This window comes from Alligator sinensis, unplaced genomic scaffold (assembly GCF_000455745.1).
Source record: "Alligator sinensis unplaced genomic scaffold, ASM45574v1 scaffold520_1, whole genome shotgun sequence".
Taxonomy (NCBI): domain Eukaryota; kingdom Metazoa; phylum Chordata; order Crocodylia; family Alligatoridae; genus Alligator; species Alligator sinensis.
In genome coordinates this window covers 2578484-2593448 of record NW_005842064.1, presented here as the reverse complement: position 1 = coordinate 2593448, position 14965 = coordinate 2578484, and the positions used below count along the sequence as shown (strand labels likewise).

At 49.8% G+C, this 14965-nt stretch overlaps 2 protein-coding genes across 2 annotated transcripts in view; both read right to left on the bottom strand.

Annotated features, from left to right (window-relative positions):
* The window catches only part of LOC106721822 (alpha-2-macroglobulin-like protein 1), a 25084-nt gene extending 22203 nt beyond the window's left edge, over positions 1-2881 (bottom strand). Inside the window, exons 1-2 of the mRNA XM_025203750.1 lie at positions 2869-2881; positions 898-982 (exon numbers count right to left, since the gene is read on the bottom strand). Of these exons, the coding sequence (XP_025059535.1) occupies positions 898-982; positions 2869-2881 (98 nt within the window). The remainder of the gene's footprint in view (positions 1-897; positions 983-2868) is intronic.
* Positions 2882-10099: 7218 nt separating this feature from the next.
* The window catches only part of LOC106721825 (alpha-2-macroglobulin-like protein 1), a 46835-nt gene continuing 41969 nt past the window's right edge, over positions 10100-14965 (bottom strand). Inside the window, 7 exon segments of the mRNA XM_025203749.1 lie at positions 10100-10229; positions 11311-11352; positions 11924-12026; positions 13692-13760; positions 14148-14238; positions 14640-14764; positions 14880-14965. The exon segment at positions 14880-14965 is cut by the window's right edge and continues 34 nt beyond it. Of these exon segments, the coding sequence (XP_025059534.1) occupies positions 11312-11352; positions 11924-12026; positions 13692-13760; positions 14148-14238; positions 14640-14764; positions 14880-14965 (515 nt within the window). The 3' untranslated portion in view covers positions 10100-10229; position 11311.

Here is a 14965-nt window from a genome sequence, read left to right as displayed (position 1 = left end):
GGCTCCTGGGGGCAGTGGTCCTGAGCACCCCAGGGCAGGTCCTTGAGCAGGATCTAACTGGGATTTGCATAGAGGGAGTGTGCCAGGGCCTGGCCTGCTGGGGCTGGGACAGCCGAGAGGGCATGTCTACTTGTCTGTCTCTGGGCAGACCTCCCTGTCTGTGCTGGGGAACGCTGGGCAAGCTCTGTAGGATTTATCATCACATTCCTTTGGATGTGAGCATTGTTAGGCTCATCCCTGGCACTTGGACTCATGTGATGAGCCCACAAGTGTGCTGTTGGCCATTTGGTTGTGCCAAAACTATGAGCATGCCTGTCCCTGCTCCCACTTCACCATCTAGAGTGACAAGGCACAGGGAGTGTCCCCCTGACCATGTTTGCTCTATGCCGCTGAGTACAGGGATGGGGCACTCACTCAGACCTCCATGCCCCTGGGGTTGTGTCTTCGAATCACTGTTCAGCAGAGACTGGTAGGGTGGTAAACAGCTTTATCTTTATTAGGAACAGGATTCATCAACTCACATGCTCACAGCTTGCAGGCAGAACTGCCACTGCCCACCACCACAACTACACCCACAGGGCATCAGGGGGAGAGACTGGGTCATCCCACTGCTGGCCCCTTCAAGATACATCCCATATACCACATTCCTCTTCTTTACTCCTGGGAGCTCCCTCTTAAACAGTTGGGAAATGTGCTGGAATGGAGCTGGGGGATGGGGGTGTCATGACACGTGTTGACAGCAAAAAAGGAGGTGCTATCCTCCCTGCAGCAGGGGACCTCTGGCTGCTGCCCCTGCACCATACTCCACCACCCAGGGACCAGAACTACCCAGTTATGTCTCCAGTTCCTGGTGTGTGTGTGTTTGTGTAGGAGGCCTCCAGGTGACCTCAGACTTACCGGCCACACACTCGCACTTGGAGCTTGTCATCCAGCACTTTCAGCACAGGGGGCAGCTCAATGGTCACTTCAAACTTGGGCAGCACTGTGGGGCAGACAAGGAACCAGGGACTGGTCTGATCTCCCAGGTAGACAGGAGCAATTCCACATATATACTCATCCTGATGACTCCTTTGCAGTTGCTCCAGTGGTGCAATTGGTTAGTGCACAGTACTTATACAGCATTACTTAGATGAGCTATGCTGGGGTTGTGAGTTCAATCCTCACCTAGAGCATGAATTTTATGGGGGTAGAGCTCAGTGGTAGTGTATTTGACTGCAGATCAAGAGGTCCCCAGTTCAAATCTGGTTGCCCCCTGAAGAAGCTATTTAATGAGGGCTGCTCATATGGTTAGGGGCTTACAGGACAAGCCCTATGAGGAGAGACTGAGGGACCTGGACCTCTTCAGCCTCCGCAAGAGAAGTCCCAAACCCAGCCTTTCCCTGGAGCCTTCCCTCTGCTTCCAGGACCGAGCAGGAGCTGAAGCCAGTTCAGCACCAGGGACTGCGTTCTCAGGACAGGGTGTTACTGACTCCTGAGCAGCCACCCCTGGGCCCTCTGTACTGCCTCCACATATTCCTCCAACCACCACCACGTGAATGGACAGGCAGACATGGACAGGGCTTACGACTTTGAAGAGATCCCAGCTGTGAGATGCAGGAGAAGGAGCAGGCAGGCCAAGGTGGCTGGGGTTCCCATTCTTGGGGGTGCAGGCTGGGTGGTGGATGCACACCTCAGGCTTGCTGGGTCTTTCTTCCTCCCTTTTTCTGACAAGGCATCAGGAGCTTTGCCTTTAAGCCTGAAGGTAAATAAAGGCTGCGTCAGGTCCCTGGGGGATACAGCTATGACAACATTTACCTGCATAACCCCCACCATTGCTGGTTTCTAATCTCCGACCAGCTGGATTTGTATAAGATGGTTTGAATAGGTATCATCCTGCCTCAGGCAGGGGGTTGGACTAGGTGACTTCTGGAGATCCCTTCCAGCCCTACTTCTCTGTAATAGTCGGAAATAAGTCATGCGATATGTCAGGTCTCTGAAATAGTCAGGTGAGTGCGTGAGGTCTATTACATGAATTATATCTGGCAGAGGGTGCAGCAGACCCTTTTTTTTTCAGCAGTGATGCAGTAGGATGGACAAGGAAAAGGGAGTGGGTGAAGTTTGGCAGCAGTTATTCTGCTATCACAGAGCCAAGAGCAACACCACAGCACCCTGTGTTGCTCATGAGGCTCCTGTTTCCAATGGCTTGTAATGGTGTCAAATTGCTTTCATCTAGGCTGACATTTTTCAGCCTTGGTATCTGCCTCAGACTGAATTTTAGCAGTTTAAGTAGAAAGGATGAAGTTATTTGTGAGAACAGGATTAAGCAGGGAAGCACTAGTTACAATCCTCTACTCTAAAGGCAGCTAATCACATTCCTCTACTCTAAAGGTTTCTTTGAAGAGCATGTAGTGCCTCCTGGACTTGGAGCAGCACCCTGAAAATTGGGACAGAGAGGTGCCTATTTTTCTGTGCAATCACTATTTTCACATGCTCAAAAAAGTTTTTGGGGGGACTTCTTCCTGCAGTCCTCAGCACAGCCTGTACGCAGCAATTTTGAGTTGGTGACTAGTATTTGCACTTCGGCCACATCCACAGGCTCGTGTATATATCTGTCAGATGGAGCAGAGTTGTTGTGATGATGATATGTTCAGTGCCCTACCTAGACTCCTGGCAGCCTTAGGCAAACTTTTAGTATTGGGACCCACTTTGCAAGAGGTGATAATAATCAGACTCATTGCAAAAGTCTTTATCACATCTGTGGTATTGATGTCTTTAAATAATTAGTTTTCAATTGATAACATTGCCAGTCCTCTATATGTGCAATACTAAAACTTCTTTTTGCAACTGTAGGGTTTTTTTTCATTTTTGCACCTTTTTCTCCAGGCCCACCTGGTTCGCCCATGGCTATGTCCAGGTCTGATTATGTTCTGTGGACAGAGCAGGAGGCAGCCACTGCTCTTCCCCTTGCTAAATCTTTCTTTTCCAGTCATATTTTTTCCAGGTGACATGACCTTTCCCAACCCCTAGCATTTCATGTCACCCATAAATATGACTTTTTATCCTGTCTTTGGAGAATAGTCCTTTTTAGCTCACCAGTGAAGAGTGTCTTTATCAGTATCATCTCAGATGATGGGGCATAGACACTGAAGTATGCTGTCTAGAGGAAGTCTGCACGTCACGAGAGTTTTGCTCATCCTATGAAGTAGCTGAATGCAATTTTTGCTGGTAAGTCCTACCTCCTAAATCCAGCTTTGCCTTTCCCATAAAAAATGTGTCCTTCACCATGTTCTCTTATCTGACCTTCAGCAGGCATTCTGGTCTTGCTCAACTCTGCACTGTAGTTCTCAGCAGCCCAAGCTATTTGTCTTTCTGGTCTTTCAGGTGAAGCTAGTTTGTCCATCAAAGTTCTGTCATTTCCTGGTTGCCACAGACTAGGGAGGCTCTGGATTTCTGAGATTTCATGTTTCGACTCATGCGGTGACACACGAGGGGTTTGCAGTGCGCCTACTGAGCTGTCTTGAGGTTGATAATTTTTGTGGTGCCTTTTCTAATTTTGTCCTCAAATAAGGGGAGCAGGATATATCCTAAAACAAGGTTGCTTAGATATGTGGGCAGATCTAGGAGTCTGAAAAGGGGCAGGGCGTGCAGTTGGTGTGATGCAGTATAGCATACAACACAGTCTTCTCCAGGTAAAAAGAAACCAAATAGTATATTTTTCTAGGGGCCTAGGGCTTTATTATTCCATTTACGATTTAAGCTAAACCAAATGTAACTTTATTGGAACGTATATTGCTTTGCCACATCATATATTATGTATTGAAAATCATAACAAACTAGGCAAAATAATCAAATGTCTTTTCTTTAGTCCTGTAGTCATCAGAATTGAATGTACATCTCTTTCAGAGTCATAAAACAAAATCAAGCCTTCTTGAGCATCTTGGTAGTGCATCCAGTGCTCCACTGAAAGTTATTTCCACACTTGAGTTAATGTTCATCTGAGTTAACATTTCCATACCCAAGGTAATGCTTTTAGCTAGAGTTAAAAACAGGCTGCAGGGCTAGAACTAGGAGCTACATTACCTGGAGCCATTAATAGACAGCAGAACTGCAGAAGAACTGCTTGATTAATGTAACATCAAGACTATTAAAAAAGGAGAGAGGGTTGCTAACACCAAGGGAATGAAGAATTGGAAGGAATCAGGATGATTAAAATGAGCAATTAAGTCAAGTATCTCCCTCACTGCTACCTGAATAAAAATGCTGCTGCCACTGCTAGGAGTTGGTTTAAGCTTTGTGTGGAGCAGAGATCAGTGGGGAGGGGAAAATGGGGCAACTGTACACCTGCACCCCCTCTTGAATCTGCCTCTGCTCAGTTACATAGGATGCTACCTGTGGCAAACTAGGGCTCCCCAACTAGCCACAGTGCTAGTTTCCCCACCTGCCTTTGGGTACGCCACCCACCTGACTCACCTGCCATACCTTGTTCTTAATTAATTACGATGTTAATTAAGGTGGGAGGCTGCCCATTCTTGCCCTGATGCCAGGGGGTGCTATCTGCAGCTCCGATCCTCTCCTACATTGCAGCCCAAGCCTCGCAGATGGCATCCAGCTGTTAATCTCACTGGCCCCACACTGGGCCCCAGAATCCTCCAGTTCAGACCCCTCTAAGATCCCTCCACTCAGGCGGCCTACCCGGCTTTCATGTGGGCTCTCTAGCTCCCTGAAACTATTTCTCCTCTTGGGCGTGATGCCCCTGGGACCTTTGGCCACACAGGCCCTGGCCTCACTTCCAAGGCCAGTCAGAACCCCAGGCCTCCAGCTCTGGGCATTCTTTGCGGTGGACCCCTGGCCCTTTTGACCGTTCTGGTCCTGGCCCCAGCATTGACCAGTTGAGGGTACTCTACATCAGGCCTCTGAGCCTCTAGCCCCACAGTTTCTCCTGGGTCCACCATATATATATATATATATATATATATATATATATATATGCTGGGGCCAGGACCAGAATGGTCAAAAGGGCCAGGGGTCCACCGCAAAGGATGCCCAGAGCTCTCTCTCTCTCTCTATATATATATATAGAGAGAGAGAGAGAGAGAGAGAGAGGCGCTCAGCCACACTGCCCAATGGGGTTAACTGTAATGCACTGACAAGCACTTTTGTCAATGCTGAAAATAACCTTGTTCAGTGACAAAATTTGGGACCTTTCAACACTTCCAAGGAAAACTCAGATCCCTGGAAAGCAGGAAAAGGGCATATATATGCACCTTCTGTTGGAGCTGGAAGGAGAGTGCATGGCATGGCAGATACTATGCTTTTCACCCAGAACCAACAAGGCCCACTAAAGATTTTATTTTTAAGTTGTACCTCCAGCCTTGACAGCAACTAGCAGCTCCCTCAGGTGTCATTGGGTGGAGTGTAAGGATTGCAGCCTGATGCCACAGTGGCAAAGTGAGGGCTTGCTTTGCATGTCAGGCTTACAAAATTTGCACCCTAAGGTCACTACTGCTTCCCCTTAACAGAAAAGTGCAACTGGGTCAGTATCAAAGGGCAACAGACAACCGTGCAGATTTTGGGGGTCTGAGCCCATCTGCCAGGGTGCCCATTAGCTTTCCACTGTGTTGATAAACACAACAAAGAGGCTGATAGATCAGATAAGCTCTAACCCAGCCCCATGGTGCAATACAAGCTCCTTCCTACTTCCTGATGACAATCAACATTTTCTTTCTAAATTAGCTCATCAAGGGACATCTGTCCCACTCTTCTGCCCTTGGGATTTTTTTTCCTTCATCACTGCTGTCAAGGGTTCCATCAAACCAAGGCACTGTGATACAAGCAGCCTTTTGCGGACAAGGCCTTGGAAAGGCACATAGAGCAAGCTGAACCCAGGTGCAGTTGGAGACAGAGGGGCTACAGAGATCCCTAGGGACCTCTATGAATCCCAGGCATGGATGTAGTCATGTAACACAAATGCATCAAGTGCCCAGGTGACATGGCTATCCACCTTGGAGCATGCTAAGGAGACATCAGAAAGCAGCTGCATATCATCCTCTGGCAGCAATGGCTTCACACTGGGCACCACTTCCCAGGAAGCATTTCCGTGGAATTGGAGCTACTAAACAGTGCAGTAAAGGCCATGGGAGGCAGCTCAACTGAGTCATTTCTGACCAGACTAGATCAAACTTTGCTCTTAGCTGAGCAGGCTGAGAGGGGACAGAGGAGATGACTCCATCACCCTGGTCCAGCTCTAGGGGCTGTGCGGGCCGGGAGCGACCCGAGCCCTTTTTCATGCTGCACGCGGGCTGTGGCCAGCAGCCCGGGCACGCTGGATCGGAGAGGGAGGGTGACGAGCTGGAATTAGGCACAAATGCTTAGCGGTAGTTTTAAAGATTATTTACTTACACCGAGATGGCAGTGGTGTAGGCTGGAAAACTTGCTTGAGTTGCGGTTACAGACACAGACAACACGGACAGTCACGTGGAGTTTGCTAGGCTCCACGGAACAGAGCTCCGGATGCTCTGGGTGAATGCGCCACCAAAATCGGAATCGGAGATACGTCTTATAAAATTTGCGCTCGAAGACGGGAAGAGGTGGGGCGGAAACTGCTCAAGCCTCTTATACAGCTAACAGGCCAATCGCTAGCCGCCACATGGGAATAATTTAAAACTAGCCAATAGCGGGGAACGAATTTGCATACGGGTGGCAGGAACTCTTTTGCACCGTGCATTTCTCTTGCAACTTGAGCAATGCACCCTGCAAAAGAAGCTGCAAAGAGGCGGGAAACTCGTCCCTGCACCAGGGTTCTCCTCTGCAATAGGAAACTCTCCCGTGCAATGAAGTTGCAACCTGGCGGGGATAATTCTGGTGCCAAAGCACATACAAAATCATGCCTTTGGGTCATGACAGGGGCCAGGGAGAAAATGCTGTTCCTGGAGGTGCATGACAACAGTAGGACTGTGTGGCATGTTTGGCTCATTTGTTGGGGCTGTCCCTGGGGACACACAGCTGGTACCGGGTGTGCTGGTGGGTCTAGCAGTGGCAGAGCTAGACAGTAGCAGAGACCTAGCATTTACATTTCTTATGGCTACCCCTTTTCTCAGTCATTCTCACACTGGGCGGGCTGGCAGGGGTTTCCCAGCAAGTACTTGCAACACTGGCCTGTTTCCTGATTGACACTTAACTCTGGTAAAAAATTCCTGAGCGCAGGTAAATATTTGATGATAAATCTGCAAAGGGTCAGTAACTTGGGACCAGTTCCCTATACCCACAGAACTGACACAGTGCCAGCATGACTAAGACGACATGCACCCTCCTCCCTAGGTGAACATGACAAATGCCAGTTTGCATAACTGTTGCTGAACCAGTTTGCTCATCTCTTGAAGAGGCCAAGGTCTCAACTCCTGCAAAGAGTAAGGGGTCTTGTGGCAGGGCACTATTGGTGCCTGCCACTCTACGGGCTAAGCCAGGGAGATGGGAGGTGTCTGGGGGGAGCCAAAAGTCCCAGAGAGGGGACCACAGCCAGAGAGGAAGAAGGGTTACAGGTGAGCGTAGCTGCTTGGGAAGCCATCTGCAAGGCATGGGCCCCAATGTAGGGGAAGGCTCAGAGCTGGGAATATCACCCCTAGTCATCGCTGTCTTAAAACAGGCAGCCTACTGTCTGAATAACATCTTAAACATTTTTCCAACAAGGCGTGGCAGACGAGAGAGGCATGCGGTTAGCCCAGAAACAGGCGCGGGGGCCAACATTTAGCTGGCCCCAGAATGGGCCCCCTGTTACAGGTCTCCATGTGGCAGGCCTGAAACTGCACAGGGAAGCAACATGGAACATACACAGAAGCTGAATTCTTCCTGCCCCAGAAAAGGGCTGGGGCTGTACTGGGGATGGGCATGGGAGGCAGATCTTATGTGTATGTTTATGTAGGACCTAGCCATGGGGCTGGAGCCTTACTGGAGCAATGTGCCTATGTGAACACATGGGAGCACATGCAATAATGCATATGTGCATGTGAGTACTTGGATGGACGAGTAGGTGGTTGAAGAGGATTCACAACATGCTTCGGAAGCCATATTTGTGGGCTGGTAAGTAAAGAATGGCAGTGCCTGGCCTTTGCACCTAGCTTTTAAAAATTCAAGTCACATATAAAGTACACTGGCCCTAGGGCAGTAGAGTTTAGAGTATGTCACTGAGAGGCTGCCTTGGGGTGGGAAACTATGCACTGTGGGATGCTACTGGGCTGACCAAGTCTGTATTATGCTTTGATGAGAAGAACGAACATTGTTTCATACAGAGTAATTTTTATATGGTTTTGGCCAACTGGTTATGCTATAGCACTGTATCATCACTGTACACTCACTTTTTATGACCTTTTAAAACTGCTTGAAGTGCTGTAATGTTTGTTCATACCCAAAGACATTCACTGAAACTTCCTTGGAATCCTCAAACATGCCTCTGCAACCCAAAAGCAAAAGAACATTGGGAGCTCAATATCATCAATGAGTTCACTCTAGACTTATCTAGAGTCCTCATTCATCTCCTAACGCTGGCTAAATATGTCTTACCTGACTTTCAGTGTGCTTGGGGCTCAGTACCACTGAGGTAACCTTTGCCATCAAATAGATTTTGGAATAGTACAGGGAACAGAACTGCAATCTCTACATAGCCTTTATAGATGTGACCAAGGCCTTTGACAGTATGAGCAGACTTATATTGTATTTTGCTTTCAAATGCTTTGAATGTCTCCCTGGAACATGTCAATATAGTCAGGCATGGGATGCACAACAATATAATATACAGCAGCATAAAATGGATCCTTTTGTAATTCAGGCTGTGGTACAGCAAATCTGTGGTCTAGCTTCCACCTTCTTCTTGTTCCCACATTCTTGTTCTCTCTGACTGCTTCTCTTGTATATTACGTATATCATGTAGATAAAAAACTCAAGAGTGCCATTGCTAGACAGAAGCCTGTTTACTTTGCAAGCTCATGGTCAAAAGGTGGAGATTTTACATCATCTTTTGAGAACTTCAGCATGTCAATGACTGCATCATAGTAGCTCATAGTAAACTAGGCCTGCCAGAGCTGCTCAGTCAGCACACAGGTGGGTCTGCAGGAAGCCAATGATCAGTATCACATCTGGTGCTTCAGAAATGTAGCCTATCACCTGTAAGGGTCAGGAAAATGTTCTCCCTTGATGTAGGGTATATCTGACCTAAACAGTTCCCTGCCATCTCAGGGAACTTGGACACTGGTGGTGCCCTGTGCTGAGACTTAACAGCTCATTGTATACATGGTCTGGAGTCAATCTCATAGGCCATTCTGGCCACAGTTTCTAAGAAACCTTAACTGAAAGAACAGGCACAAATCTATCAGAAAGATGCTATTTCTCCAAAAAGCGCATTAGATTTGGAAGCATCAAATTGCTGCTATCCCAGACGCACATGTAGATGCTGTGCTCAGCAGCAGTTGACTCTGGTGCAAACTACTCTAGAGTTTATTGCATTGCATTAATTTCATGTGTAGATGCACCCAGAGTTAACAGGAAAAGGAAGGTGTTTTATAAAAAAAAATTGACTAGTTATGATACATCAGTTTGTAACCAGTATAGTTCACAGTGTAGATATGCTTTTTTAAGACAGTGGTTTATTGTGCTTGAACTAAACCTGCTCTTTTTCATGTAGACAAGGCAAATCTTCTATTCACAGCAGTTAAATGCAGCACATGGAATATGGTGCTCTGTCTCATGTGTCTACACTTGTGTGAAAAGGTAAGAAAGACCCATGACATTGGGGAAACCATGTCCTATATTCAGGGTCATAGCCAGCTCCCACCAGAGGCAGACAGACAGGCACAGCAAGAAAGCAGTCTTGTACTTGGGTCGACACTTCACTAGGTCTAACGAGTAGCTTCTGGCATGACAGGCAGCAAAACCCAAATATCCACACTGTACCTACTGACCCCACATGCAGATCCTTTGGTTTTGCTGGCATTTTTGGAGACTGAGAGGACAAGAGGACATTTCCAGAACAAGCTGAGATGTGTTGTTGGAGGAGGATGCTCAGAGTCCATGTCAGGTCTGCTCTGCTGCAGATTGTCCAGCCCAAGCTGAGGGGAGGGTGCAGTTAGGAGTAGCAGGTGAGAAGAGGCCTGTCAGCCCCACAGATCCTTGGGTGTCTGACTGCTCATGGGTGTGGAGGGAACTGGTTGGCAGGGCAGTGGCTTCTGTGAGAATATCCCTTAGATGTCAGCTTTGGGAGGCTTCAAAACAACAGACAATGAGACAGGCATTAAAATCAACCTGTCTCCCCTTCCCCTTGCCACTGAATGATTCTGCTAGAAGATGCACCCCAACTTTCTCCAACTCATACCCCAGAATCTCTCCTTCAGACATGCTTTCTGTGCCCTCCCCAGCACCAACCTAATTACAGACATGGCCTCCCAGACAGGATCCTATGTCTTACATAAGTTCTTCATCCTGTTCCCTACATACACAACCCCCATGTTGTCAGGCTACAGCGATTAGGTATGTGTGTGACCACAGTTTCCCATGAAGATAACCTCAATGGCAAGGCCTAAACAGCCAAATCTATGAGGCAGGGGAGAAGAGGGGCTTGCCCTCAGACTGGTTGCTTCCCAGGTAGAGGGAGACCTGTCCCAGAGCCTCTCTGCATTAGCATTTTCACAGACCTGCATTTTTTCATATTGGCTTCTAATCTACCTGGGAGAGCATCCAAACCCACAGCAGACTCTCTCCAATACCTGAAGAAGGGTGTTTGTGCCTGAAACCCTACAAAGAACAATTTTTCCAACTGTGTAGTTAATCTAATGAAATATATCACATTTACCCAAAGAATCTTGTCTGCTGCCCTCCCTCCTGGCACTTAATTTATTGAAGTGGGGAAACAGCCCAAGCTGAGCTGTGCTGATCCTCCAAACCCTTCCATGGGGTCACAGTTCACAGTCTCCCTGCAGCTCACCTTGGCCCAGATTTTGGGGCACAGTCCTAGGCCCCCTCTCCACTCAGTCCTAGGCCCCCCCTCCTAGAGCTACCTTCTGGGGCTGCACAGACAGTTCCTCCCTCTCCCTGGATTCAGGTGGTCAGGGTACCTTCCTGCATTCCTACAGCCTCATGCTCTCCCTTCTCTTCCCCCTGCCCTGTCAGCCCCTAAGCCTCTCTGTGCTCCGACTAGGGTCCCCCATGAGGCCTCTTGCTTTCTCCACCCTGTCACTGGACACACATCAGTGATGTCGATGCCTCTACTGATGATGGAGGGTTTAGCAGTTTTTGTGTGGTCCCCAGAGCTCCTCTCAACATAGAGTGTGGGCACACTGCACCTACCTTAGCTGCAGGGGGCGCTGTAGTCAGCTTCTGCGTGCTCACCTGCAGCAAGAAGGGACATGTACCAGGAAAGCAACACATGGAGGAGACCCTCCCTTGTCCCATCCCGGTGGGGTTTGTTACCCCCATCTGTAGGTCTGCCCTCCTGTAAGGACAGGCACTTGTTCCCAGCTGTAGGGCTGGGAGCTTTCCCCAGTTTCATCTGCGTCACACTGGTACCACCAATAAGGCTTGAGTCAGCCATTTATAAATTGTCTCCCCACGTCCTGGTGTGTCCCCTGCAGTGGAAGGGATCCTGGAGGCCTCTGAGGAGCTGGATGGCAGGGGAAATGTGTGGGGGTGAGCATGCAATGGGCATGTCCCCATAGGTTGAGCCCAGGAATGTGCTTCTCGCAAGTGTCTCCAGAGATCCAACTGCAGGCCCCTACCTGCTCCTCTGCCAGCCTTTTCCAGCACACCAGTCCCCAAGTGCTAATCTCAGGCCTCAGCAAGGGATAGATCAGCCACTGACATGGGTGTGAGAACTGGGGGAGATTTCAGTGATCCCCAGCCCTCTCCTGGCACACTGCAGGTGTGAGGGACGGGGACGAGGTATAGTCAGGGTAGGACTCGCCTGTCTCGTAGTAATTGTAGAGTCTCACTGCAGCTGGTTTGAGATTCTTTACCAGGAAATCCTGCTTCAGGGAGAAGGTGAAGCTCACTGTGGCCTTAGTCAGCTACAAAGAGAGAGGGCATGAGTGCATGGGGTGAACCCTCTGAGCTGGGTAGGTACCAACCCCTCCTGCAGTCCCATGAAGGGCCCTCCCTAGGATCTGGGCACATCAGATCCCACTTTCTTTACCATTTACCTTCATGCTTGCCCATTTGCATCCCATCCAACCTGCTCACACTCTCTCCAGCCAGTAACAAAACAATGGGACTGCTCCACCCTTGGCCATGTGAACCCTGCCTGGGAAAATTCCCTCCTAAGGGCTGTCTTCCCATTATCCCTGCCTTTTAAGGATGAGCAGCCAAGCCAGGTGAATGTAGGAGGCAGCCAGAGGTCTCTCACCTCTCTCTCAATCCAACATGCGTTTGCTAATTTGGGGACAGCGAAGGGGGCAGAAAGGGTCCAACAGAGTTGTTCCCTCCTCCTCTACTCGGCTCCCCACCCTTCTCATCACTATCTCCCGTGTGGCAGCATGAAGTCCTGGAAAGGCGAACAGGGAAAGGTGAGTGGGTGTGCGGGGCAGAAATAATTGTTGGGTGAGGGGGATGAGTAGATGTGGGGAGCACAGAATGGATCAGTTGGAATTTGTGGGCTTGGGGAACAGCTCGAAGCCCCATAGCGCGAGGCAGCCACAAGCAGCCTCACAGTGGCATGCATCTGAGAAGCTGGTCTCACAAGCGCAACCCTGGTTAAGTAGCCTCTCACACTGGGCTCTTTCCAGGCTGCCCTGCTTTGAGGCTTACCTCACTAGGCCTGCTGTGCTCTAAGAAGCCCAGACTTGTGGCAGATTCTCAGAGAGCAAATCCTCTGCCTAGCATCCTGTCCATGATGGCTGGGACCCCCAGCCCAGTTACCTGCTCCTGAAATTGGCAATGGCTCCTAACTCCCCGCCCAGCCCAAACACATGCTCCCCGGGGCTCCACACCTGTGAGCACTCTGCAACTAAAGGCTAACTCTTGGGGCACAGGATTGCTGTAGCACATCACACACACAGATGTAAAGGACACCTCTTTACCTGTAGCACAGGGAATATACAGATCTAGTCAACAATATGCACCTCAGTCCAGTGATCTCAGATAATTTAGGATCCTTCTCTTGTAGGTCATGGCTTATTTTTGGAACCAGAGTCTTTCCCGTGCAGGTCGCCTTCCACAGCCTTGGTTGGTCCCATGACAATGCCAGTCCCCACCTTCACTACAAAGCCTATCTGATTCTTCCTTTGACCTGCATGACTTACTTCACAAAACCCTGGCTCCTTTGTTCTGCCTTTGGCAATTCACCACTGCTCCAAACCCTTTTCCAGCCACAGCTTGGACCAGCAGCTTCACCTGCCTCAGTCAACCTCCCTAGCACATCTACTGCCTGGCCACCTTTATGACTGGGCTCTGAACTTCTGCCCATGGGAAGGATGTGACACTTTCCTTCTCAGCCAGTAGGGATACACACAGCCATTCCAGGATACAGCAGCTTTCACACCAACATCACAACACCAAGCAGAATTCATAAGTTAGAGGTAGATGATTCATTGAGTCACCACAGGTGGCCTTACAGGGACTGCTCCCTCACACTATGTTGAGGGGGCAGGAAGAGTTCAACACCCATGGGGAGGTCTAAAGACAGCTGGTGGTTCTGGTGGCTGACTGAGCCATGGTGTTAGCTGTGTGGCACTCACCTCATCCAGGTAGAGAATCACCTCGTCTTTCTGAACCTCCAGCGTCTTCATCAAATAGTGCTGCATCAGCTAAATGCAGAGGTGAAAGCTCAGTCTGGAATTGAGGGGCCAGGACCATGCTCACTGCTCTGCTGGGGATTGTGATAGTAGGCCTCGTCCCAACATCTCCCCTAGCCCAGGGAAACTGGCTGATCTGCCACCCCCACCAGTCACATCCAAGTAGTGTGCATCCATGATGGGGAGGGAAGGCCAGGGGAAAAGCCCAGCAGGAGTTGAGGAGGATCAAAACCCAGTCAGTAGCTGGGTGGATGTCTGAGTTGGGGGTGTTCTCCTGTGGGTGCAAACTGGAAAAAAATTGTTATGACGACTGGACTCTCTCCTTTTGGGGAATCCCCAGGTGTACAGCAGTTGGCCTGGGTTGCCTGTCTGGGGATCCATTCTCCCCGGGCATTTCACCTTCTTCACAGACTTCTTGTCAGGGATATAACCAGATGGCAGCTTGACCTCAAGGATGGCCATGTTGGTGGCTGAGCGTCCCCCACTGTACCTGCAACAATGGAGCAGACATTAGTGATGGGGCTGCTCTGTGTACAGATATCTCCTGTCCTCTCTCCCCTGATAGTGTCTCTAATGTCCTCGACCTACTCTGGTGTGCACCCCATTGGCTTCCAATCTGATCTGCCCCCACAAGAAAAGGACGTTGGTGCAAGGTCCTTCATGGGAGCTACTAATGTATCAACTCTGGAACGAGCTTCTTAGATCTCAGCTGCCTTCTAGCTGCCCCTGCAGCTCCCAGCCCTGTGGTTAGACAGGCCCATGCTGGTGACTCCTGCCCCACCGCAGCTCTGCAGAGGAATTGCTCTGCTCCAGCCATCTTACTGTTTCCTTGGTCTGTTGCCTACCCTGAAGCTTGGTCTCAAGCTAGGTCTGACAGGGCTCAGCTCATACCTGGTGTGCAGGATGAGGCTGAAGCCAGCTCTGGCACTCCCAGTGCATTTCCTTGGGTCTGTTTCCACACGCAGGTCAAAGGTTGCAGCGCTGTTCGGGGGCGGCAGGTTGTAGTGCAGGGTTAGCTGGGGAACAAAAAGTAGGTGAAGAACACAGCACAGGCCTGGCTGCAGCAGCCCAGAGCAGTCTCTGCAGGGCCCCAGGTGGTCTCCTGCTGGTCCCCAGAGCCATGGCTCTCACCTGCACCAGGGCACAGCCCTGGCCATGGGTCGTCACTGTGTAGTCCCCAGGGATCTCCGGCATGGTCGCCTGCTGCAGCACCAGCC